General features: G+C 33.3%; 1 protein-coding gene across 1 annotated transcript in view; it reads right to left on the bottom strand.

Moving 5' to 3' along the window:
• Positions 1–1,998: 1,998 nt before the first annotated feature.
• CSMD3 (CUB and Sushi multiple domains 3) overlaps positions 1,999–27,493 on the bottom strand; it is a 509,139-nt gene continuing 483,644 nt past the window's right edge. Inside the window, exons 53-60 of the mRNA XM_021706867.1 lie at positions 22,462–22,573; positions 20,192–20,371; positions 17,513–17,578; positions 12,929–13,087; positions 10,401–10,513; positions 7,546–7,633; positions 6,483–6,618; positions 1,999–2,954 (exon numbers count right to left, since the gene is read on the bottom strand). Of these exons, the coding sequence (XP_021562542.1) occupies positions 2,795–2,954; positions 6,483–6,618; positions 7,546–7,633; positions 10,401–10,513; positions 12,929–13,087; positions 17,513–17,578; positions 20,192–20,371; positions 22,462–22,573 (1,014 nt within the window). The 3' untranslated portion in view covers positions 1,999–2,794. The remainder of the gene's footprint in view (positions 2,955–6,482; positions 6,619–7,545; positions 7,634–10,400; positions 10,514–12,928; positions 13,088–17,512; positions 17,579–20,191; positions 20,372–22,461; positions 22,574–27,493) is intronic.

Below are 27,493 nucleotides of genomic sequence, written 5' to 3'. Positions count from 1 at the left end.
AATTACTCATGAAGCTACAATGCCAGGAGAATCTTGGTGGAACCTGTGTCTTGTTAACATTTTTAAGTATAAGAGAAGTGCAACAAGACCCTTTAAAATTACTTTCACTAAAATTGCTGTTAACTTTTGAGAGGTCTGAAGATAAAGAGAAACGGAAAGTAGCAAAAAACCCCAGAATAGTAAAAGGCCAAAAAGCAGAGTAAATAGAAAAGAAGGAAAGAATATTAAGAAAAGCATCAGAAGAGAGAAAAAAGTTAAAAAATGAAAGAAGGGAAAGGGAACAAAATAGAGAAGGCAAAGAACAACAAGTGAACATATAGAAGCTGTGACATGATTGAAAGCTGGAGGTAACAAAATTATCCAAAAGACTACAGTAATATCAAGAATTTTTGTCTAAAATTGAAATGTAATAAAAAGAGATTGACAATAAAGGTTGGAATTTAAGGTCCCAAAATATAAAGACATTGGGTTTTATAAACAAAGATTCTCTAATAAAATTGAACTTTAAATAACTTTTGTTTAAACTTTATAGAAATTAAATAACTTTCGTGAGCACAATGTTTACATGTCCCATTAATTTGCGGAAATTCTACAACACTAGCAAAATTAGAATTGTTTATGAGTATTAGTTTAACAGAGCTATTCAAAAGCCTATTGAGCTCTTATCTAAAAAGAATGCTAAATGTATCTCTATGAAAATATACTATAGAAATATTAGAATTCATCAGGTCAGGTGTGCCCAAATTTAGATACCATTGTTAAAATATTAATATTTATGGTAGATTCTAAGATGAGGTTCTTAAGACACTATTATATTTGCTGAGAATCTTATTTTCTCTAAAAGAATACCATACTTGAACAAGTATGGAAAATAAAGAAGAAAAACTTGTATGTTTAATGATCATATTGTTAACCAAATATGTATAATATTCAGGTTTGGAACTTTTAATAACAGTAAATAAATGTGAGCTGCTCATTACTTTTACTAGCCAGAATAGCTGTAGATGATTTTGAAAAGAATACACGTTTTACAAAAGCAATTATCCATTTTTATTTTGTTTACATTGCACTGAAAATTTACATCATACTTTTACAAAGTTTTTTTTTCATAAAAATATACTTCTTTACAAAAGTGTATGCATTAATATAAGAGGAGTAGCCAGTTGCAGAAGAAACATTGTTTAAACAAGATCTTAAATGTATTACCTTAACATTAATGAATGAATCATTGTTATTGCAGTCATTTGAATAAACAAGAATAAATAACTGATGGCATAAAATTTAAAACTGCATCCTGTCAGTAGAGTACAATGTTGAGAAAATTGTATGAATTTCCAAAACAATGTATCTCAAAGTGGTTTACAAGAAATTCACTAAATGTTGTAGAGATAGATCCAAGCAGCGCTCCTGGGTGCAATGGTTTCTCTTAGGCACTCTGTCTCAAGATACAAAAAGTCGGGACTGTTCACAGAGTTATCCATATTTGAAAGGGACAACAACAAATAGCTCACACTGGGTACATAATTTTATTCAATGAAGCAAAACATGCTATAAACTGACCTATTAAATAAAATGCTGGCATTACTATATGACACAATTGTAAATGAGCCACCAATAACTTACAAATACATATCTTAATTTGACAGTGAAAGATACCTGTTGTATCTTTTTACAGATAGGGTATAGAATGTTTAAATATATGAAAATTTGATAAATCCACAACTTTAGGAAACAAATGTATACTGACTTGAAAAGATATTGTTTTTCAGTCTTTAGGTTTAGGGGCTGGACCAAAATAGATTTCTAATTCATTGTTAGAAGAAAGTTAAGTGTCAAAATAATGTTAAATTTTCAAGGCCCAACTAGAAGGAAAGGCAGATACATTATAAACTAAATACAATGGATTATTAATAGGTTTTATGCAGTCTTTCAGAAATATTGGCAAGTAAAGGATGGTAAGTTTGGTGTCTCAGATAACCAAAAAATAATCATTCTTATAGACAATTTTTGCCAGCCAAAATGGTTTCTGGATTACAGAACAATGTTGAAGCAAGGAGGTGAACACTACCCGATGGCTCGCTAAACACTGGTTACTTCATAATGGAAAATTAAGGAGGGTAGTGCTTACTATTTGCAGAAACTATGGCTACCAGTCCAAAAGAAGAACAGCAATATGATACCAAAAAACAAAAAACAGAAAGAGTCAAATCAGAGTGGGCAACCTTATCTCTTCTGTGGCATAAATTAGCTCATAAGCATTTAGTAATGATTCATTCTTAAATAAGGAAAACAATGCCTCAATGAACAAGAATGAATAGCCGATAGAGTGGTGTGAATACAGACTTATGGGCGTGATGTAGCTCAGGACAGTTAAAGAGAAGTCAGTGATCTATTGACTCTTGTAAGTATAGCTCTTATTTTCTACCCTATATCTTTTTTTTTTTTTAACCCGGTCCCTCTAATATAGTTTATAAAGCACAGAAATACTGATAGTGGATGCTCCTCCAATATATGCAAATAAGTTTATGTTTTAGAATAATCTCCTTTTTAAAAAAAGCAAATAAACTGTGAGTAAGCACTCTCAGAGTGCAGCCAAATTTCTGTAAAACTCTTCATGGTAAACATGAAGAATTATGGTCCAGTTTATGAAAAAACACTCTTCTCTATCATTCCTCAGGAAAAGGTGACCCAGCAAGTCCTGAAAAGTGTGCTTTAATTTGTTTAGCAGTGAACTAAATGTGCACTGTTTTGTGTGTCGATTTCCAAGCTTCAAAGAAGGCAAAGTGTTGCCTCATTATACCATTGTGCAAACCGTGTTCAAGTTGGGATCAAACCGTACTGCCTTTCCTTCCACTGACTTCGCGTTGGTGTCATACATGGGGTTTTCGAAAGCTGCTTGGCCATTGTTATTTTCATGAACTGAGCATCCTGTATACTGTGTTTTGGGTGCAGTCCTGTGGATGAGAATATATTGATTAGTTAAGTGTTAATTTTCTTCACAAAAGGCAGACGAAAACTCAAATATTATGTACTTGATATTATTGTTAGTGGATAATGTAACTTAAAAATATCAGCTTAGAAATCTTGAATTCAATAATCAACCTTGAACAATTTACTTTTAAATCTTGAGTGAGTTTTAGTATTTACATATAATGCATACTTACATGTAGCAACAATATGAGCAAATACATGTGAATAAATAACATGATGGCCATTATTATACATTTTCTTATGAAATAATAAATTATTATGAGTTATAATATAAATAAATGATGATCCTGATAAATTCAAATCTCATTACTATCTATTTATTCACTCATCAAATATTTACTGAGCATCTATTTTGTGCCAGTCATGATTCTAGGCACTGGGTATATAATTTTTTTAAAAAGCATACAGTCTTTACTCTCATGTAACCCAGATTGTAGTTATAAAAATCAAGAATAAATTAAAAATAAATAAAACAACTAAAACCAGCAGGTAATGAAAATTGTTACGATGAAAAGGAAAATGATTGCTTATAAGAAGTAAGTGGGGACCACTTACAGAGAAGTAATTTTTAAAAAGCATCTCTTGAGAGGTAAAATTTATCTGAAACCTGAAGTAGTCAGTTCTGCACTAATAAGCAGAAGAAGATTCCATGAGGAGTAGACAAGTAAAGCTGAAGCCTAACTTGGGAAGGTTCTTGGAGTCCCCCCAAAACACAAATACTCAACTTGATCTTTAATATGATATACACTGCAGTATGCAAATTCTAAAACTCAAAGAAACAACTATAAAGTTATTCAAGTCATCAAAATATATTCAAAGAGTTGCTGATAATTAATCATTTGCCTTGAGTTAACAAAACACATGGAGTCTAGGCTGGTGGGTGTAGGTTACTGGTCTTCAAGTCCTGTTTCATTTCTTTATTTCTCCCTGATTGACACTGATTCAGTTTCTCTTTCCCAAATCTCATGTATAGCTTGTTGACATTTGTAATGGAACAAAAGCAGACTTGACCAAACCTGATTCTAGGACGTAATTCCTTTAAAAAAGTATCTTAAAATAAATTTGTTTCTCAAGTTCGCTCTTTATTCCAAACATCAAAAATTTAAACTATTAATTTTATTGTAATTTGTATTTGCCTTTATATGTTATTTTACTATCCCTAAAGCATTTTCTGAATTTTTTCTTATTTAAAATTTTTGGGTGGTTTATATGGCAATAATTTTTTTTTTTTTAATTTCTTAGGTTTATTAGAAGAAACTTAATGACTTGCTCTAACTAGGAATGTCTTGAACTGTAACAACTGTATCATTTTTTTTCAAACTAAGTTTACAATAAAAACCAGAAGCAGCATAATTTCCTTCTAATTAAGTAAGGATCATGAAGATATAAAAGAATTGCCTTTTCTTAATATTCTACGACACCTTTAAGGAAAATAATATTATCAAGATAAAAAAAATCACACCACGAACAAAAATTAAGTCAAATGAATCGAAGTCCTAAACATAAAAGCTCAATCTATAAAACTCTTAGGAAAAAAACATACAGTTAAATCTTTGTGACCCTGAATTTGGCGTTGGTTGCTTAGATATGGCACTAAAAGTACAAGGAAGAAAAACAAACGGATAAATGAGACTTTATCAAATAAGAAACTTACATGCATTAAAGAGCACTCTCAAAACAGTAAAAATACAACACAGAAAGGGAGACAATATTTGCAAAAGACATATCTAAAAAAGGTCTAAAGTCAAGAATATATAAAGAACTCTCACAACTCAACAAGACAAACAACCCCATTTAAAAATGCTCAAAGCACTTGAGCAGACATTTCTAGAAAGAAGACAGATAAATGGCCAATGAGCACATAAAAAGATGCTCAATACACATAATTATGAAAACAAAACCACAATACAACTTCACATACACTATGAAGGCTATAATAAAATACAAAGCAAACAAACCAAAAAATCAGAAAATAACAAATGTTGGTGAGAATGTAGAGAAAGAACCCTCACAGATAGCTGATAGAAATGCAAAATTGTGCAGCTGCTATGTAAAACAGCTTGACGGTTACTCAGCAAGTTAAACATAGAATTACCATGTAGTCCAGCAATTTCATTCTTGGGCATATATTTTAAAAAAGTGAAAATCAGTGTTCAAACAAAAACCTGTACACAAATGTGTATAGCAGCACTACTCACAATAGTCAAAATAGAGACACAACTCAATGTCCATCAACTGATGAACGGATATATTAAAGTGGAACATGGTATATCCATACAATGGAATATTATTCAGTCATATAAAGGAATGAAGTCCTGATGCATGCTATAACATGGATGAAAATGCTTTGCTAATTTTAAGAAGCCAGACACAAAATGTCACATATTGTATAATTCTAGTCTATGAAATATGCAGAAGAAGCAAACAGAGGCAGATTTGTGGCTGTCTGAGGCTAGGTGAAAGGAATGAGGAGTGACAGCTTAATGAATACATAGTTTCCTTCTGGGGTTTTGGATGATGAAAATGTCTTAGAACTATAAAGCAGTGATGGCTGCATGACATTGTGAATGTACAAAATGCAAAATGGCTTAAATGGTTTAATTTTAGTTACACATTTTACCACAATAAAAAAATGACAGAGCTTGCTTTATGAATAAATTTCATGATTTTTTAATCTATTAATCAAATCTGACATTGGAAGACCCAAGCAGCTGCTAATTCACATTCATTAAATATGCATATGATAGTAAATAAATAATGTTTACATCTACCATACTGACCCAAAATAAAAACATCAGTTTTGGAAAAAATGCATTCAGGTAATAATCATTTAATATCTGGTAACCTACATATTTTTTCTTGATAACAGATTGTCCCAAATAGTGAATAATTGCTTAGTAAAGACTTCATGGGGATGTTGTAATGAATGGCATGAATAGTATCTACTAATAATATATACAGCCATGTACTAGATATATCCCCAATATATTAATTGCATAATCATCAAAAGCATGAGAAGATGAATGAGAGGATTAGAGGATTTTACCATCTGTCTCCCTGGGTAAAATCAGTCAGTATTTTCATATGGACTAAGAGGTTTGGACACAAGCTTCTTTCTAGTTTTCTAAATAAATCTGGCAGCAGATATCACCTCTCCAATTTAAACATTAACCTAAATTTTCTATCTCTAATGTCTCACTATGGATAAAGCAAAAATAACTTGTATAATTAGTTCTACACTAAGAAGTTGACAGGCAAAAGGAAGACTGGTTAAGCTAAATGCTTGTGCAACTTCACATAGAAATTTTGCTATGTGTCTGTGGTATTGCGGGGGTGGGCAGGGGAGATAAGTTTTTTAACAACTGTGGCAACAGTTAGCAAATACAGATTCCAACAACTCAAAAAAAAAAAGGAAATTAAGATTTGAATTAGAGCAGTAGAAATAACATAGATTTGGGAAACATTTTGTAGTTAAATATCATTAAACTTACCTTTGTTTATAAAGATAAAATCCAAATCCCGCAAATATAAGTGCAAAAAAAGGCACAAGAATAGCAATAGCCACAGAACTACTATTTGTACCATGAGGTTGATTTGAAGAATTTGAACCTTCTGACATATTCAACCCTACAAAATAAAAATGAAATGATAGATACCAAATCAAATTTATTTTATCATAATTTATTTCTACTTTTATGAACCAACTAATTTCTTCCATTCTTAAACAGTTGTATTCAACTAGACCACACATTTGTCCTAGTTAAAAAAACTTAATACCTTATTTCATACCTTATTTTTCCAGTAACTCAAGTGTATTTATGTTCAAAATAGTGATTTAAAAAATAATAAATGTCAAGTAGCAGTTTTTAGAGCCTGAATCTATTCTTTCTGTATCCATGTCATGATGTAACACTGGGAGGCAGTATATCTGAGGATTACTATACACCAAAAGCTATGTTTATAAACACTTTCTACCAAGGCCATTAAAGGTTTGCACACATATAGAAGACTTGGAAATAAGAATGCCAAAACGCTATGCCTCCCACCACAGAAAATGCACACATGTGAAATCACAACAATCTCAAAGGGGGTTCATTTGTTAAAGTTATTTTCCCTTTCTAGACTCTATGAATCTCTTAAAGTCCCACTGCATTTTCAACGGAGTAAGAAAATTGCAACAATATTCAAACTGGGGAGAAGTATTACAGTCCTTATGAGATGCGATAAAATAATTTACAGTTTAATATTTTCTTTTTATCTGTATCACTTTTTCTTTTTTTTATTTACTTAAGTGCAAGACAGTTTGTCATGTTTATTAGAAATCAAATGAAAAATCAAACACTGTACAAAGTTGGTACATAAAGAATATCTTAAGAATGTCATTATTTTGAAGAATGTCATTATTTAAAGGGGTATCAAATGTATCAATGTATAGTCTTGACAATGAAGAATTCATAATGTAGTAAGTGTGCTTAATGTACATGATCCACTGTCTTTTCTTATGATGTCTAGGGTAATAAAGGAACTTTATGAAAATCAAAATGAATACATTACCCAGTCTTTGTAGCCCAAATTGCCCGTAATCTTTGCCTTGAATAAATCCTTGAAATACATAAGTAGCTCCATCAGGCTCAGCAGAAACCTAAAAATATTTAAAAGTTTGAATAAATCTGAATACTGGCCATAGCTATATTTCCCCAGTCTTAATAAATACCCATTTTATTCTGAAATGAAAAAAAAATTTTATTCTATTCCTCCTGTGCAAAACACAACACATTGTGCAAATTTTCCATCATTAATATCAAAAGTAAATTTTCCAATTTTAAATAAAATAATTTTTAAGTGAATTATTAATATAAAGATATAGATCTACAGATCTCATATAGTCCAAGACACCTATTGTCAAAAAAGAAGCAATGACATGAAACAGAGTGAGGCAGAAGGGCAATTAAAATATAATATTACTGTCCTTTGTAAATTAGATTACTATTCCACAAATGTGCCTTTCTTCTGCCCACTCTACCCACCCTTCAAGGGAAGCGTATACTCCCTATCTCATTGTGTTGGGCTTGGACTAGCAACTTTCTTTGGACAATGAATGTGGGTGGGGTTGACAATAAGTCAGTTGACTTTAAGAGGCATATTCCTCTTGGTACCAAGTGAAAAGTCAGTCACAAAAAGCCCACATCTTATGTGATTCCATTCATATGAAAGTCCAAAACAGGGAAATCAATAGAGACAGAAAGCAGATTAGTGCTTGTTTAGGACTGGGGTGAGGATGAGGGGTGGAGGCAAGATGGTAGTTAAAAGCTCTGGAATTTTTTTTGGAGGTGATGAAAATATCCTAGAAGTGACTATGGTGATGGTTACATATATCTGGACATTTACTAAAAACCATTGAATTGTACACCCTAAATGAGTGATTTGTAGGATATGTGAATTATATCTAAATTGAACTGCTAAAAAAAGGCCATAGTCTGATGTATTTGAGCCTCTTTCAGAACCACAAAAATTACTTCAGAATCACTTGACCCTCCTCGAGCTTCTGACTTCTGACCTCTGACAAGAGAAGGTTGTGCTCCAAGTGGCTGATGGCCCTCCAGCCTCAATTCCAGAATAAGGCACTGAGATGTGAAGTGGACCTGAACATGACACCACAGCCACAAGTAGAGCTTCCATAGCCAACGTCTGACAGATGAGAAAGAACTAAGTATTTATTGTTTCACCCTGAGACTTCATGACTGTGTCTAATTCTGTAAATGGTGACTACAACATGCAACTTGCATTTGTAGAAAAATGCATATTTAAGAAATACTTTGCATACATAATGGCATTTGATCTCATAGGAAAGATAGGAACAAATACGTTTCAGCAATTCCCATAACTAGTAATGTGAATTCACCCTGAAGTTTCTGATAACTAATGCAATTACTTAAATAAATCATGAATGTTATTATAAAGGTGATAAAAAAATTATTGAATCTTCACCCAAAAAAAGCAAAGCATACCAAGTCACCTATGGAAGTCTCACATTTCACAAGTGATTTGTGCCTTGTGATAAGACATCGCACTCCAGACATGGCCATTTTATTTATTTATTTATTTTATTTATTTATTTATTTTTTTGGAGTTGGAGTCTCACTCTGTCGCCCAGACTGGAGTGCAGTGGCCGCTCCCGGCCACCGCAGCCTCGACCTGCTGGGCTCTGGCGATCCTTCCGCCTCAGCCTTCCAAGTAGCCGGAATTATAGGCGCGCGCTACCACGCCCAGCTGATTTTTGGATTTATTGTAGAGATGAGGTCTCGCCTGCCCAGGCGGGTCTCGAACCCGCGGGCTCAGGCAATCCACTCACCTCAGCCACCCAAAGGCGCGGGATTACAGGCTGAGCCACCGAGCCCGGCTGACATGGCCATTTTAAACAATGAAATTCTACACTTGATCTTAGCCAAAAGACTGAGAAGCGATATTTGTATACCTAACCCTTAACTGTACCCCACAATACCAAGATAAAAAATATTGATTAATAAAAAAAAATGAAATTCTTCTTACAAGAATAGTTCAAACTCTAATATTTTAATGAATCAATTCAATGTATTTATTTCCTGTATGAAATAATACAAATAATCTAAGTGCACTGAAGACTTGAGTTAGTTCTCAATTTCACACATAATTGCTTGTAATGAAGAAACAGGATGGATTTTTTTTCCCACAGGAACCAGAGTTACTGAAGCTATGACCTATGACAGTTACTTCTTTCACTATGCGCTATGACAGTATCTTCTCTTGCATTGTCTTCCTTATCAAGGAAGGCTTGGTACTTGGGAGGATATGGTCTGATCTCTCTTGTTTATTCTTCAGGAAACACTCTTAGCGACTGTTGCTTCCAACTGTCAATTTAGAAGCTCCATTTACATAAGTGACTCAACAGGACAGTGACTCCATGATAAGCCACAGTAACTATCTCCTCACAGAAGGCAGGTCCCATAAGTTCCTTTTCACAGGCCTTATAAACTAATCTAAATAAACTGATGCTTCAGTTTAACGGGCATATTTAATTTTCTGATGCATTTTGTAAATACGTTGCATATGCCTTACATAGTGGTTCTAGACAAACACTGAATTACATTTTATCCAGATTTATTTATTGTAGTACTGACTGTCAACAATAATTTTCATGAAACAAATGAAAAACTATATGCAGACCTACACACTACACACACACACACGCACTACAAAGCACACCAGAATTCAATAATCCTAGGCTTGCTACTTTAGAGTACTAAGTATTTATACATATTAATATATGCGTGTATGTGCATGATTAGTCAAATTTAGAAAATTCCCTTTTTCTGCACAAGTTACAAGTTTGTCATTAAAATCTGCGGCAGGTTGTAAAGAAATGTACTCACAAATCCATCCATGACCCAATTTTCTTCCTTCATTTTCCTCACAGAAGCATGAACTGGTACTTTGATAAGATATATATGTAACATTAGGCGAGCTTCCTGGCTTTTGTATACTCCTGTAAAATGCAAGGACACTTTAGCCTAAATAGTTTCATGAGTAGTTTATGCTTCATTTTATTATCTATAATTCCTTAAATATATCTTGTTAGATATGTAACAGGAAAAAATAGATAAAACAAGGCTCGAGTCAAGGATGGCTTCACCCATAATGCTTTCACAAATCCTGCAATGTACATTGATCTCTCTGTCATCTGAAATCTTCATCTTGAATCTTAATTGTGGGGTTTAAATTACCCATGCTGTTAAAATTCAGGACTAATCGTCTTAATAATATCATTCCATGATACTGCAAACAAAATAATTTCTTCCTTCAGTCAGTTTCTAAAATCTTCAAGTACAAAAATCAAACGCTAATATTCCTGATATTTTCCTTAATGAAAATAATAGACACTGGAAACTCCAAAACCAGACAGGTGAGGGTGAATGAGGGTTGACAAACCGCTTATTGGGTACAATGTTCACTTTTTGAGTAACTAGAACCCAATATCCACCAGTACACACTACACCTAGATAACAAATATGCACTTGTACTCCCAAAATCCAAAATAAATAAATAATAAAATTTCCAGTGAAGTAGGGGATATAAGCAAGGTAAACAGATAACTAAAATACATGAGAGAATGTGATAAGTAAAAGGTCAGAAGACAGAGGGATCATTTCACACAGGAGTGATCGGGAAACACCAATTCAAAAAAATAATTTGAGCTGGATCTTGACAATAAAGCAGGATGTTTAGTTTGAGGAGGTAAAGGAAAGAAGCAAAAATATATACTATATATATATTTTTTTAAACAGTGAGTATTCTAAGAATAGCAACAAGCTAGAGTATAAATATGTTTATGGGAATAGTAGAAAACAGGCTCTAATAAAAAAATTATTGGCTGAAATTTGACTCTATTTATTTAATTGTTCACCTGTGTTATAAGACACCATAACAAGCTCAGAATACAAAGATTATGAAACACAGATCTTGACAGAAAGTAAATTACAATCAATGAAATATAATAATAGTCACAAAAATAAAAAAGTAATCAAAAATAATATTGCTGAAAAATTGCTATAAGTGGTTTAATGGAGACGGTAAGTAAAAGCAAATTAACTATAAGTTTGTTATTCTATATTTGTAGAAATACCTCGAGGTTTTCCTAGATTAGAATAAGTATACATTTATTTTGGGCTAGCTTATAGAAATTTTCAAAGTAAAATTAAGCAGAAGTTATAATTTAAATTCATTTTTCTCATTCACCTAAAGCTTCTTTTAATTAATAACATGCAATTGTATATATTTTTCCAAAATATAATACGTATCAAATTCTAGTAAATTTACTTGGGGTTTAATGCTGAATTATTCAGTAATACAAAATGATGCTAAGGTTTCTTCAAAAATGTATAAAATTAATGAACATAATTTCATTTTCCATTTTTTATACCATAAATTATTTCATTATTATTAATTATATCATATATACAGAGGGGCAAGAATTCTACAATGTATATTTTATATTTGCAGTATCAAATATCACAGTACTTCATTTTTAAAAAGGAGAGCAATTATCATTAGATTCTTTCATGCAACAGTATTTATTGAGGTGTATTTTGTTTCAGATGTTTTGCTAGCTTCTGAGAGAAGAGTTATGAATTAGAAGGCAAACAGATTCCTTATTTGAGCTTATATTGTTAGAGAATAGACAAATAATAAATAATATGATAAACAGAGTAGAATATATTTCAAAAAATGAACAGAGGATAATGAAACAGGGTAAGGTTGCCTAAAACCAAGAGTGTCTGACTACATTTGTAATATGAAGGCTCCTTTAGGTCGGTCACTGGGATCACTGTCTGGGGAGGTACCATTGGAGAAAGTGTCAGAATGTAAGAAAATCAGAGCTATCAAAAATAATGAGAAATGTGAATACTACACAGAGGAAGCAGACACCTGAGGAGTTTGAACAGGTCAGGTTCCCTTACACTAATTTAAACTAAGGTAGTTCTACTTTTTAAAATCTTGTCCACCTAAACATTGTCATTTGAAGAAATGATTTTGTGGCCACAGAATAGTTTAGAAATTACTGACTCAGTCTCTTTGGTTTTATGAGGATAAAGAAAGATTTAGTTGTATTTCTACTAAATTAAAAGTTTTATTTTAATACATGACATCTAATTCTAGTTACAAAAAAAATATTGAAGGAACATATTTTAAAATCTACAGAGTTTTATATTTATACAGTAATATTCATTCATCAATTCAAAACCCAGAAAAGCCTAATTCTGAGGGATATGAATGTCATAAAGAACAAATGTATCAAAACAAATATTTCATAGCATAAAAATCATTAATAAAAATGACAAAATCATGATAGAAATAAAGGCACAAAGGTATTATTTTTTGGTGACTGCTTTTAAAGTGATACCTGACAGGAGCAGTTCCATGTTGCTGTTACTCAGTGTTGCATTAACTCTCCCAGTAGAAGCATTGAAACTAGTGACTGTCAAGGTCATGGGTTGTTTTCTTCCTTTGAAATTATAAGAGCCTTTCCATATATAATTTTGGGCAAACACATCATCAGGAACTGTGAATAGGTTAAATAAACCACACATTAATTTTTTTCCCATAAATATAAACATTAAATAGTGCATTGATGGATATTAGTTTATTGAATAATGCTATACTGCAAAATACACAAAGTTGAATGTGTTTTGTAAAATGAATTCCTCCTGCAACTACTTCAATTTTTAGAAGTAAATAAAAATTATTTGTCCATGGATTTGTCCATATGTCACCAATAAGAGAGAAACAGACAACACCAACTAAATACATGAGGCTTGTATTTTGAACCCAAGTAATTATAAACACCTACATTTGGTCTTTTATAACCATATTTTTCTTTTGAAGGAAATGATTTTATGAAATCATAAAATGATTTTACAGAGCCATGGCTGTGTTTGCACAAGTCCTAAGGGGCCTGTTTTTTCCCCTAGCAGTGGGAATAGATTAACTGGTGGAAGAGCACAGAGTTAAAATGCCACTTTGCAGGATAATCCTCAAAGACTGTGGACAGGAAGTGCTTCTTATAGAATACTGAGTTCAGCTGCCCAATAAAAGATGCTCCCAAAAAGCAGGACCACCATACTGACAGCTTTGAACTTTACGGGTTTGTTTAGAAATTATTACTAGAATTGCCTAACTCTTGTGAATGAAAGATAAAATGTGGTAGAATCAAAAAGTTTCTAAATATTATTTTTAGATGTATCTTAAAATAGACACTATTTTAGTTAATACTAAGACTTAGTTGAATTATATAACTTATGTAATTTATGGTTACATAAACCAGTTATGAAAAAGTCTACAAGCTCCTGGGAAGTAGCTGAGAGAAGTTTCCATGAACCCTATACCTCACAGGTAAAGGATGTCCCTAGAAATCAGCTATTCAAGGGAGCCATGCATACTTGGGTGAGTGAATGAATGAAGTGGATTTAGGAGAAAGTTATTTTTTTCTCCAACAAGTTATTAATAACTTGTCACCTGATCTCTGCATATATCATGCGTTTTACTAGCAAGATCTTAGAAACTGGGATCATAAATTGTGCATTCCCTGAATTCTATTAAACCAATGACACAAAACTGCTGTAAAGGAACAACATCAAATATCCTCAAAGTTGAGTTTTTACTGAATATTTCAGTAATAACAGAAATTTTTATTTCCATAATTCATAAGTGAGAATGCAGAAAGGTTAAAAATATGGGCACTGGAGTTAGGCTGCTTATATTTAAGTTCCTCCTTTACTACTTACAAACTGTGTCATTTAGATGACTTAACTTTCTAAACTTGAATTTCCTCATGATTAATGTGGGATTAGCACAGAGTTGTTAAAAAGATTAAATGAAGCCGGGATCGGTATCTCAGCCTGTAATCCCGCGCCTTTGGGAGGCTGAGGTGAGTGGATTGCCTGAGCCCGCGGGTTCGAGACCCGCCTGGGCAGGCGAGACCTCATCTCTACAATAAATCAAAAAATCAGCCGGGCGTGGTAGCGCATGCCTGTAATTCCGGCTACTCGGAAGGCTGAGGCGGAAGGATCGCCGGAGCCCAGCAGGTCGAGGCTGCGGTGGCCGGGAGCGGCCACTGCACTCCAGTCTGGGCGACTGAGTGAGACTCCAACTTAAAAAAAAAAAAAGTCCTTGACTTGGTAAGTCCCTTAGGAATGTTTTTGTCTAACAAAAATGTATCCAGAACACACCTGGCAGTGGAGGTGGCAAGCTAAATTGCCCTACATTAGAAATGTCAGGATTATTAGGTAATAGGTGCTTAGTTGCCAAGGTTAGAGAAGGAGAAGGGGAGAATGATGTTCTAAGGGCAGTGCCTGGCAAATAGTATGTGCTCAGTAAGTGCGTTGTCTCTGAGTGTTCATGTCACCTGGCCTGTACTGTGATTATTCTTTGCCTTTAATGAAACCTACTATATCTAATTATTTTGTATCCATGGTGATTAGGGGAATTAAGGAGTGTTGATTCGGAGACAGATAAAAGAGAACCATAGTCACAGAAGACATTGGTAATGGAAAGAAATACGTAGCAACAGCAACAAAGTTGCATCAGGATTTATCATTGATGTGGTAGCAAATGTTTAAAAACCGGTTCTTGGGAGAAAAATAAGCTAACTTGTAGCATTTGCTGATTTCTAAGGTAGAAATATTTCCATAATGACAGATGGCAAGCTACCAACAAGAAGACATCAACTGAGCACAGAGTATGGAGGAATACAAAGAGTTGACTATGGCAGGCATCTCTCTGCAGGCTCCAACTTCCACCCTTCTCCATACAGCTGGGAAATGTAACTCATCATAGGATAGGAGAGATGGACACTTGTTGATCACTTACAATCCCAGTACAATGGGAATGACCATACTTCTTCTTATTGTAAAGCCTATTTTGAGATTTAAATATGATTATGTATTTAGCAGTCCTTTGTAAACTCTAAAAATGTCATCTAACCAACACTGATGAGAGGAGACCTCTACAGAAAGGAAGAAGACAATAATGGCCATGGTACTTTCTTTCAAAACATGTTTGAATTTAAATTCATGATTTGTCAAGTAGATTATCATGTTCCTTATTTAGATACAATCACCAACTTTAACTCTTGTCATTCTGCAGTAAGCAAATCACTGTTCACAATCCTGATTTTAAATGAAATGTTCTTACTAATTTATCATTTAAGATGGCGTTTGCTGTAGAATTTTTATAAATAATTTTGTTCAGGTTAAGGAAATCTTTTCCTTTCTAATTTTTTAAGAAATTTTTAAAAATGAAAAATAGGTGTTGAACTTTATCAAATTTTTTCAATTATTGCCGTTATGATATTTTCTTACATTTTAATGTCTTAAATTAGTTAATGTCTTATATTAATTATATTAATTATTTAATGTCTTATATTAGTTTCAAGGATGATTTAATGCTATAACATCCTTTCATATCTATAATGAATCTAGTTTGGTTCTGATGTGTTACCTTTACTACAATGCTGGATTTGATTTAATAGGATATTTTTCATCTAAAATCCTAAATCAAATGGGTCTGAAAATTTCTCCTTTTATACTGTTGGTATCTGAGTTTAAGAGTTATGTTGGGCCCATAGAATGAGTTTTATTGTCTAGAAAAGTTTTATAAAACTTGGATGATCTGCTCTGTTCCTTTAAAATATGACAAAACTCATTGTAGAGCCATAAGGGTCTTGTTTTCTTTATGGAAATAATTTTAACCAGTATTTTATTTGTTCTAGAATTATTCAAGTTTTCTTTTGTTAGTCAGTTCTAGTAAGATAAACTTTTCTAGTCATTTGTCCATCTTGTTTAAATTTTTTAGATTAAAAAATATAGTTTATTTAAAAACTAAATTAGAAAAAGAGACAGAGAGGATATTCATCTCTCCAAGATAGGAGAGGGGTTCCAAAGCTAGGAAACATGGTCTGGTCATAGTTCAAAGAGCACGTGGCCACACCATAGCTTAGCAAGGCAATGGCAGCTGGTTGTTCATGGTTGAGTCCTTTTAATCACTCCCTTTAATGGGGGAAGGTCATTAAGGTGATTGGGTAGTGGTCTGCTCCAGGTCATACCACCACGAATGTGCCTGATCTTATCTGTTTAAATATTTTAAAAATATAGATAGTTATTGATAATTGTCTCTTCATACATGTCTAATTACTTAATCTGCTCTCTATGTAGTTATGTTCACATTTCCTTTGTTAAGTTATTTCTGCCAGAGATTTTTTACCTTTTTTTTTTTTTTTCAAAGAACTATCTTTGACTTTGTTCAGATTCTGCTATTGTATTTGGGGATTTTGGTTTCTTTCTTTGTTTTTTTATTACATTAATTTCTGTTCTCGTTTAGTCTGTTACATTCTTTATATCTTCTTAACAGGAACAAAAGTCATTGATTCTGAGACTTTTTTCCTTCTCTGATGGAAAGATTTAAAGCAGTACACGTCCCTCACACTTTCTTTTTCTTACAATATTTAAGTTTCAATATTTAGATTTTACAATATAATGAAACTATAGTATTATATTTTTTCACTTTAATGTCTTCTTTAATTCATGAATTATTAGTTAGTATTAATTTTGCTCTGAATTTCTAAACATACAGAATTTTTTTAATTATCCATTTCATAAATTGTAGTTGCATCACAGTCAGATATCAGGTAAGAAGATTAAATTTGTTTTGAAATTTGCTTAGAATTATGTATTACTTAATTTTACAGAGAGAAACATCAACAATATTTTTAGCACAGAGGACTGTGGACAATATGTTTTGAATATTGACATGTCATAGTATTACACCGTTTTAAACTCAACATCTTACAATATAACTTATCAAATTCAAGATAGTCAAATTCATAGTTTTTCTATACTGAAACACTTTTTATAAATAGTCACTGTGCCAAGATAATAGTGGACCACTTTTTGAAATAATATTTTCTAGAAAAACAAATGAAATTACTAACCACTTAGCTTTGGACTGGGTGTTCCTAATGCAGGTCTAGGATCTTTCACCAATATTTTGGAACCAGCTATGAAAAGAAATAAAAATGTTTACAAAAGTTTATGTAACTAATAACATATACACAGAGACATACACAGACACAATGCGATGTGCTGTCAATTTTATTCTCTGGCATATCCCATAATTTTCTCTATAATATCCTGTTCATCACAACATCTCAGACACCTATTCAACACTCCTGTTGTATAGCTAACAACTTCAGTAACTACTCCCATTATAGTGCAATGGCACAAGGGGAACTTTTGCATTGCCTTATCATCTTTGGATACTATTTCTTATTTTAGAGGTATAAGCTAACATGGAAATAATTGCTTTCAACATGGAAGTTGAGGGTCTTTTGTCCTATTGACAAAAGGCAAAAATTATTTGGGCAGAATTCACATTTAAGAATCAAAATTTGTTAAGATAACTTAATGGTTATCTTAGTCCAGAAATAGAATGGACCCAAAGGTGAGACCTTTGAAGTTTTAAGCCAAACCGAAGACAGTCCAAAACCAAAGAAAGCATACAGGTTTCTAGAAGAAACTGGTATGTTGTAGGAACTATGACATGAAGTGTTTTGTAGGCCATGTACCCCAAGAACAATGTGATGTAAAGGCTATAAAAGGAAGTGATTTGGGTGAACATCACTCTGGCTGCAAAATAGAGATAAATTTGGAAAGGAACAAGTACTGATAGGGACAGAGAAGTTGACAGGCTGCTGCAGTTGTCCCGGTAGAAATAATCCTGGGTTAGATTACCATGGTGGTGATGATAAACCAGAAAAGGGGACAGATGAAAAAGCTATTGAAATTGCGGTGGGTTTAGAGGGAAAGGAGATATCTAAGGTTAATAGATTTCTTGTATAACTATATGATGGCAGTATCACTGAGCTAGGGAATACCAGATGAAAACTGTATGGGGAAAGGAAATTTATGATTTAAGTTTTGAAATATCTTTGAGGAACTCAAGTAGAGATATCAAATCAAGTAAGCAATTGAATATATGTCTGAAGCAAAAATAAAATAAATGAGCTCGAAATAGTAAATTTTAGGTAATATACATAGAGGAGGTTGTTAAAGTCATTGGCTTAAATGAAATCACCTAGGAGAGAATATAAGATGAAAGGAAGAGATGGTTAAATACTGAGACTTCAGAAAATCATGAGTACAAAGAATAAGCATATAAAGGGAATGGAGAATAGATATCTAGAATTAGAAGGGTTTAAAATATTCCTTCAACAAATATTTATTGATCACTTTTCACATGCAAGGCACTGATCTAGATGTTAAAATAACAGTTGGAAAAATTTTGAGTAAAATCTGTTGTTATGAGACTATTTTCTAGTAGAGGAGGGGCAGACCTGAGGATAGGGGAAGGAAGACAGAAATGACAAGCAAAATAATAAAATAATAAGATCTCATACAATAGGGATTACTATCATAAAATGTCTTTTATAAAAATATGAGTAATGTTCTGGCTAAAAAAGTGAACATATTTCAAGAAAAAGAAATTTTCACATATGAATTGCTGCATATAGTATATATAAAAAAAGAAGGCCTTAACAAAATATTCAGCTATAAGAAAAAGGAGTTAATGATGGCCTTATCAAGAACTTTAGGAAAACTTCCTTTGTTTCTTCTTCTGGAAACATAAACCCTTTTTTCTCTAGTAAACTCACTACATCTTTTCCAGATGGGAATTTTCTTGAAGAAGCAGCAAAAGGGATTGACACTTCACATAGATCTGGTTAAAGTACCCTATCACCCTAACTGAGTAATGGACTTGAAGATGGGATCAGTTCAAAATTGTGACAATCCAAGGCCTGTTTAGTACCTTCCTGAACAAACATCAGGAACGGCTCTTTCTATTAGAATCACTCTGGCAGAAGACTATAAACTCGGAAATGCTAGTAGCAATTTGCTCTATTCTGAGTTGAATATTACAAAAATTAATGTTCACCTAGAACCTCAGAATATGACCCTGTTAAGAAATAGGGTCTTGGTCGATATAATTAACTGGAAATCTTAAGATAAAAGTAATTTTTAATTTAGAGGTGGCCCTAAATATAATGACAAATGCCCTCATAAGAAAAGGAAGGGACACTCAGAGATACACAGGAAAGAAGGCCAAGTGATTATGGAGGCTGAAACTGGAGTGAAGTTATGAGCCAAGGAATGTCCAGGATTGTCAGAAGATGCCAGAAGCTAGAAAGAGGCAAGGGATGATTCTTTCCTGCAGCTTAAAGGGTGCATGGTCCTGCTGACACCCTGACTTTGAACCTCTTACCTTCAAGAGTGTGGAAGAAGACATTTCCATTGTGTTAAGTCACCCAGTTTGTGGTACTTTGTTATAAAACCCCTAGAAAAATAATACAGCTACCTTGAAGAGAGAGCTTAAAGAAGAATAAAGTCAAGAAGAAAAATCAGAATGGAAAAGAAGCTATAAAAAGCTCTGATCGGTATTCTTATACCTCTGAATCCAGAAATCCAGAAGTGTCTATATTACTCCTACTTGTGGAGTTGTCCAACAAATTTCCCTTGTTCCTAAGCTAATCTGAGTTCAGATTTGGTTTTTTGATCCAAAGAAAACCTAAGTAGTACAATGTCTTGTGTTAAACAATTCTATAGAGAAAACTTGCCTTCACAAACGGGAACCTTTCCAGTCCAGGTGTTATCAGATCTACACACTCTATGTTCCGTTCCACCTGCCAAGAAGAAGCCAGGCTGACAGGTATAAATCAAGGTGTACCCATGGGATGGAAGATCCATTCCTACTACATTGGCATGAGCAGGAGTTTCTGGCTGTTTACAGCTGTGGGCTATATTAAGAAAAGAAAACAATGTTAATTTTCTATAGACATGTGAAGAAAATTTTGAGACAGGCATCACAATATACTTTAGACATACTTTAATATCTTCATATAAATATGCCTTTAAGTAATTATTCTAATGAACCAAAGAAAATGTATCCATGTAAATATACATATTGATTTCAAACATCAGCATTTCCTAATCGTCTGTGGAATACCAGTAGATGTTAACAGATAAAATGAGAGGGAAAAAAAAGAGACTTAATGTGGATAATTAAACTCATAAGTGTATACTATAAGACCATTTTAGAGTCACAATGAACATGAGCATTTTTAAGAGTCTATAAAGTCCTGCAGTAAAATGTCTTTTCCAGTTTGTCAGGCTCAGGTTTTCCATACCAGCTTAGGAAATATTATCTTATGATATTTAAAATTTATTATATTATTTTACACAAAAGTTTATTTTCTATGGTTAAATACAACCATGACTTATTATATCTACCTGACATTACCACTTCCCAGTAAAAGTATATTTTAATAATTTTTACATATAAAATTTTCTTGCTATATTTGGGTCCATATTTAAAATATTGTTTATTTATCTAAACTTCTGTCTCCTTTTCTCCATGTTTCCTTCCACTATGAATTCTCTACCTTGATTACATTACACCTAGTTCACCTGCTTTGTGTCTTTTAAAGAACATTCCATTCTCAGTCAGAAATAAATGCTACAAGGAATTTTCCCCCCCAAGCAGACAACATTTTTTTGTCATTTGCTCATTGCATATTTACTTAATTGCAGTCTCTGAAATAATTGCTCTGTGAACAAATTTGTTTGGAAAACAATATTTTTCATTTGTTTCCCATTGGAGGTTCATAAAACTATATATAATAGCTACATTTTTTACTCTATATGGTAAACATTGTGTCAAATGACTTTTATTTAGTTAGTGAAATATAATCTTCATAGAGGAAGTATAGAGAATATTAAATACAAATATTCTATCTCCACTGCCTTCTTAAGCCCCTAATTGTGTACATTTTAGAGATTTTAAGATGTCTTGCAGCAGTAATGGATTTATTTAAATTTTCATATCCTAAATGTAGTCATCAAAGAACCATAGTTTACTAAGAAATACCAAGTTATAGACCATACAGCTGTTTTACATTAAACAGTCTGAAGAATTCTCCTTTAAGGAATTTTTTTTCATATTTAAATATGAGCCAATCAGAAATATAACAGGAGTGTTCTGCTACCTCCAGGTAAACTGATGGCTCACAGGGACACTAGGATCATGTGTGTTGTTCTTAACAGGAATACAGTAAATTCATAAGAGCTTAAGTAAATTCTAAACGCTAGATATCATACTGATGAGTGCTTCTATTCCAGCTTAATTTTTAGTTATTTATTTTTTTTCCTCCAAGAGAATCAGAACTGAAAACAGGCAACTGCAGCAAAAGAAAAGACAAGCCACTGACCAGAAATTTACGTCTAACTGTATGTCAGAAATACAAACAATTGGATATATGTTTAGTGACCTTTGGCTTTGTTCTTATTTGATCTGTACAGCAAGTGATCTCAAATTAGAATTAGTGAACATTTAGAGACTCCAGAAAATTCTAAAACAGTTTTCAAACTTTTGGTCGAGTTGTCCATGAATATTTCCTTTCATAGATGTTTCCAGTTCTCCTCAGATTCTTAGAGAATATTTATATTTGCACAAGTGATAGTTAAAAATTGAAAGTCATTAGATTGGAGACTTCTTTATCTCAGAGTACTTCAGGTTGATAGATGCAGATCTATAATACTAAAAACCAATCATCACCTAAAATTACTAGATGGCCAAACTGAACTAAAAGCTTAACAATAAGAAGAAAGTATGCCTCGTGCCTTCTGACTTTTTTTAGAGAAAGTGCTTCTCAGTGGACATGGGTTTATAATATAACAATAAAATTACATACATGAAATATGGCTTATAATCTAAAAATCATTTTGATACATCTGTTGTATAGATATAACCTTATTTTTACACTTGTAATAAAAAAACACATCTAAATTCTTACCCATGATGGTATTATTTCTTTCCCACAATACTTACGTATGCATTCAGGCTGAATTCCACTCCATGTAAGATCAGGAAGGCAAGTGCGTGTTGTAGACCCTTGGAGAAGGTGTCCTTTTTTGCAGTGGAACTGTACAACACTTCCTACCTATAAAAAATCAAAGAGAAAAATAAATCCTCCAATGCAACTCCAAATATAGCAACAAATAGAAAAAACCTTGGGTGATAAATTCTGTCAAGTGAAATTCTGTATGGTACAGTTGAAAGGGAAAGAAAAATTTAAATCTGTTTTAAAATAAAATTGGTAAAAAAAAATTTCAAAAAAAAATTTAAATCTCTTTGTCTAGGTAGACAACATCAAATGTCTGAGTACTCAGTATCAAACTTTTGCCATGGGAATTTGAAGATAATATACAAGGCATTAAATATTCAACACACTACATATGAATACAAGATAGAGAGATAGACAAAGAGAAATAAAGATTTTATAAAAATAGATATGGAAATAGAGAAAACTAACAAAATATGAGTCAAATGAATATTAAAAATGATAGATATGAGACTAGAGACAAAGATGGTTACTGAAGGTTGTGGTGATATTAGAAATATGCAATGAAAGACATACAATTTGAACTAATCTTTAAAGGAAGTAGAATTCAATATAGGACAATGACTCTCAAAATGTGGTCTCTGGACTAGTAATATCAATACTACCTAAGAATTTACTAAAAATGTCAATTCTAAGACTTTACTATCAGACACAGATTCAAAAACTCCTAGGGTAAAAGCCATCTGTTTAAAAATCCATTCAGGTGATCTAGGAATTTTTTTTCCAGGTGATTCAGGTTTGCTAGGGGATTCAGGTGTTTAGGGTGTTTTAGAGGAAAAGAGCATGTTTGATTGGATGGCATGGACTATCTACAAAGTGAGCAGAAAGGTGGGGCCAGAGGGGCATAGATAGTGAAGCAGGGGAAATAGTAAATAAGGAAACAGATCCTGGAGTAATGTGTTAACTCTGGATCTGACCTTACTTGAATAAATTACATCTCCTATCTCTTCTTTAAGACTTAATCGCTCATCTATAAAAAAGGGATGATATTGTTATTTGTCTTGAGATTTGTTTTAAGGATTCGGTGAAATAGGATGTATAACCCACTCCTCCCTGGGATGACTCTCAAGTTTTTAATCAATTCTAGGTATAATGAGTAAGTTGAAAATGTAAGTAAGATTCCATTTCTGATGGGTCTCAAATGGCAGGCAATGGCATGTGAAAGATTGAAGAGTGGTAATTGTAATTATGAGGCTGGCACTACCATTTTAGATTTAAGTGGATAAAAGCTGTGCTAACTCGTGACAGTAAGCCTGGGAAAGAAGTCATTTCCTCAAAATATACTACACAGAAAAATAAAATAGATTTATTTAATGACTACAGAGAGAGGACAAGATGAGAAATAGTTTGAATCTGCCACTTCAGACTTCCCAACAATTAGAGTCTGGGGTGCTCCACTGCAGTATTAGGACTTATCACTCAGACTGTGTTTTCTGTTTTCCTTTTAATTCCTTCTCTCACCTGCAAAAGCAATATGAGGATTACCTTGAGGTAACATAATTTGATATGGGGTTCTATTTGGATCTTAAGACTCTAAATTCCACCATTTCTTATAATATTATCATGATTACCCAGAACTATACTATGCCAGAATTATTTAATCCTGAATTAATTATCTTGCAACCACCTTTATTCTTCCTGTTATCTCATGCAGTGTCTTTCATGAAACCTTCACCTTAGCCTCTAGGAGATCTCTGGAGATCTCTGACTCCTTGATGCCTCATTTTGTCCAGGGACTCTACATTGATTGACTCCATTCTCATTGTACCATTCTCATTGTCTTCAGTATAAACAGTTTCCTGAATTTGAATTGTGCTGCAGAGCATGCCACTTACATATTCTCGGAAACTGTGCAATATGGTGGTACAGATTTGATTTTCTAAATGGCTTAAATTATGTGATTTATTATATACTGTTCGCAAATCTTCAGTCAAGCCAGTTCTACAAAAGCCATCACCTATATTAATCCAGCAATAATACTTCAGGTTAGACCACTTTTCACCAATAAATTCTCCCTTCATTTAATTCACAACCAAATACTATCAATTTTAACTTCTAAATGTTTCTCACACTGTCTCTTTCTTTTTTCACTTGTATGCCCTGTTTTAATCCTCAGCGTCTTTTTCACAGACTTTGTTTCTCACTTTAGCAGACAGTATAATCATCAGAAGGACTTCATCAAAACACAGATAGCTGATTTCCCCCCTCCAGAGTTTCTGACTTGGTAGATCTGGGGTAGGCTCAAGAATTTGCATTTCCAATGAGTTCCCAGATGATTCTGCTGCTACGAATCAGCAACCACACTTTGAGAACCACTGTCATAGACAATTACAAAAACCTTCTAACATGTTTCCATCTCCCCAGACCTGACCCCACTAAATTTATTTTCTGCACTGCAGTCAGAGTGATCTATGCAGCATGAAAGCTTGACCTTATCATTATCCTTCCTAATATTTTTATTGTCTCATCACCTATTAGGATAAAGTTAGATCGTGTTAACCTGGCAGACAAAGGCCTCTACAACCTGACCACTGATCGTCTCTCTGGCATCATCATGAACCACTCACTTCCACTGAAATTGTGCTCAAATAATATCAAACTTTTGTATTCCCTAAATGCCTGCACTTTTTTGTGTTGCTCCTCCAGAATGGAATGCATCTCTCGACTTTCTTGTCCTAGCTCTTACACTTAAAGATTTAGCCCAGTCATCATGTGTAGAAAACCCTCCCTGCAGCAAGAGATTAGAAAACGGTCTCCTGTGTGCTTCTTTAGCACCTTTCATTGCTCTCAGGGTTATCATTCAATCTATGAAACAATATGTTCCAACTGTCCCACACTGAAATGTTTGCGTTTCTAGTATAGAGACTTTGTGCACTCACCCTTGTGCCCCCAGAGTTTTGGAAAGTACCTTAAAAATGTTGGATCAATTGAAGGAATGGGGACTAAATCATTTAATATAAAATTATTTGATTTATTTTTTGGAAGAAATTTCTTTTATTTTTTTTCCACTTTTATTTCAGATTAAGAGATTCAGGGAATACCCATGCATGTTTGTTACAAGGATATATTGTTACAAGGATAGTGGTGAGGCATGAGTCTCAGGTGACCTATCCCCAGGTAGTAAACACTATATTCAGTAAATAATTTCTGAACCCACCTCTAGCTTTCCCTTTTTTTGGTGTTCCCATTGTCTATTATTTCCATTTTGGTGGTCATTAACTCCCAAATATAAGTGAGAACACACAGTGGTTATTTTTTTGGTTTTTTTTTATTTCTGAATCAGTTCACTTAGGGTGATGACCTCCAGCTCCATTTGTGTTGCTGAAAATAATATTATTTTATTCTATTTAATTAATATTTAACTTAGAAATACTTGACATGTCTATCAGTCCTCAGAGCGCAGTGATATCACCTTTACTTTAAATAGCATAAAGTGAAACCATTCTGTTTGTTCTTTGAAGGGTACATTTGGGTTATTTCATCAAACCTTTTCATTATTCATATATAAGAAATATGTGCTACTAAATAGACTTTTGTTTTATTTTTAAGACATTTTTCCTCAGTCTTGCAAATTTTTCTGAAGTCATTACAGATACTGCTTTAGATAAAATCAAATACTATAGAATTAAAATCTATTTTAAGATTTTCTACATATCACTAACATTTAATTTAATAAAACATGTCAAATTCACAGATACTTGTACCTAATGTCTAATATACTAATATCTATTATACCTAGAGTTATAGAAATTTAGTAATTGATTACATTTTTATTCAAAATTTGCTATACTCAAATCAATCACCAGAATTTTCTCCAAATATCAGTGTATTAATAAATAGTTTTATCCAGTCCCTTTAAAAAGTGGGTAAAAGACATGACTAGACACTGCTCAGAAGAAGATATATAAGCAGCCAACAGACTGCTTGAAATGAAAAAAATGCTCAGCCTCACTCATCATCAGAGAAATGCAAATCAAAACCACATTGAGATACCACCCAACCCCAGTAAGAGTGGCCATCATTAATAAAACAAATAACAACAGATGCTGGCGAGGATGTGGAGAAAAAGGAGCACTTCTACACTGCTTTTGGGAATGCAAACAAGTGCAATCTCTTTGGAAGACAGTGTGGCGATTTCTAAAAGAACTAGAAATTGACCTTTCATATGAGCCAGCAATCCCCCTTTTGGGAATATACCCAGAGGAACTCAAATCATTCTACAAAAAAAGACACCTATACATGTCTGTTTATTGCAGCACTATTCACAACAGCAAAAACATGGAACCAACCATGCTGCCCATCAAAAATGAACCGGACAAAATGTGGTACATGTACATGGTGGAATATTACACAGTCATAAAGAAGGACAAAATTATGGAGTTTGCAGCAACTTGGATGAATTTAGAGTCTATCATACTCGGTGATCTATTGCAGAAACAAAGAAGTGAGTACCACATGTTTTCACTCATAAGTGAAACCTGAACATTTATCATAATAATACATGAAAGAGATTGGCAGTAGTGGGACACTGCCAGGGGAGGGAGGGAGTGGGGGTGGCATATAATATCAATACGCGTAGTTGATCCCAAACCAGGTGATATGAGAACCAAAGGGAGGCCCAAACTTCCCCTGTACAATGACCACTTACATACCTAATGCTAACCGAGGGTGTGGAGAAAAAGGAATACTTCTACATTGCTGATGGGAATGCAGACTAGTACAACCTCTTTGGAAGACAGTGCGGCGATTTCTGAAAGAACTTGAGATTGACCTTCCATATGACTCAGCAATTTGGGAATAAACCCAGAGGAACTCAAATCGTTTTACAAAAAAGATACCTGCACACGTACGTTTGTTGCAGCTCTATGCACAATAGCAAAAATATGGAACCAACCATGTTATCCAATGAAACTTGACTGGATAAAGAAAATGTGATACATATACACAATGGAATACTGC

This window comes from Carlito syrichta, unplaced genomic scaffold (assembly GCF_000164805.1).
Source record: "Carlito syrichta isolate Samal-C Ts95f unplaced genomic scaffold, Tarsius_syrichta-2.0.1 Scaffold316182, whole genome shotgun sequence".
In the NCBI taxonomy this organism is placed as follows: Eukaryota; Metazoa; Chordata; class Mammalia; order Primates; family Tarsiidae; genus Carlito; species Carlito syrichta.
This window is presented reverse-complemented; position numbering and strand designations above follow the sequence as displayed.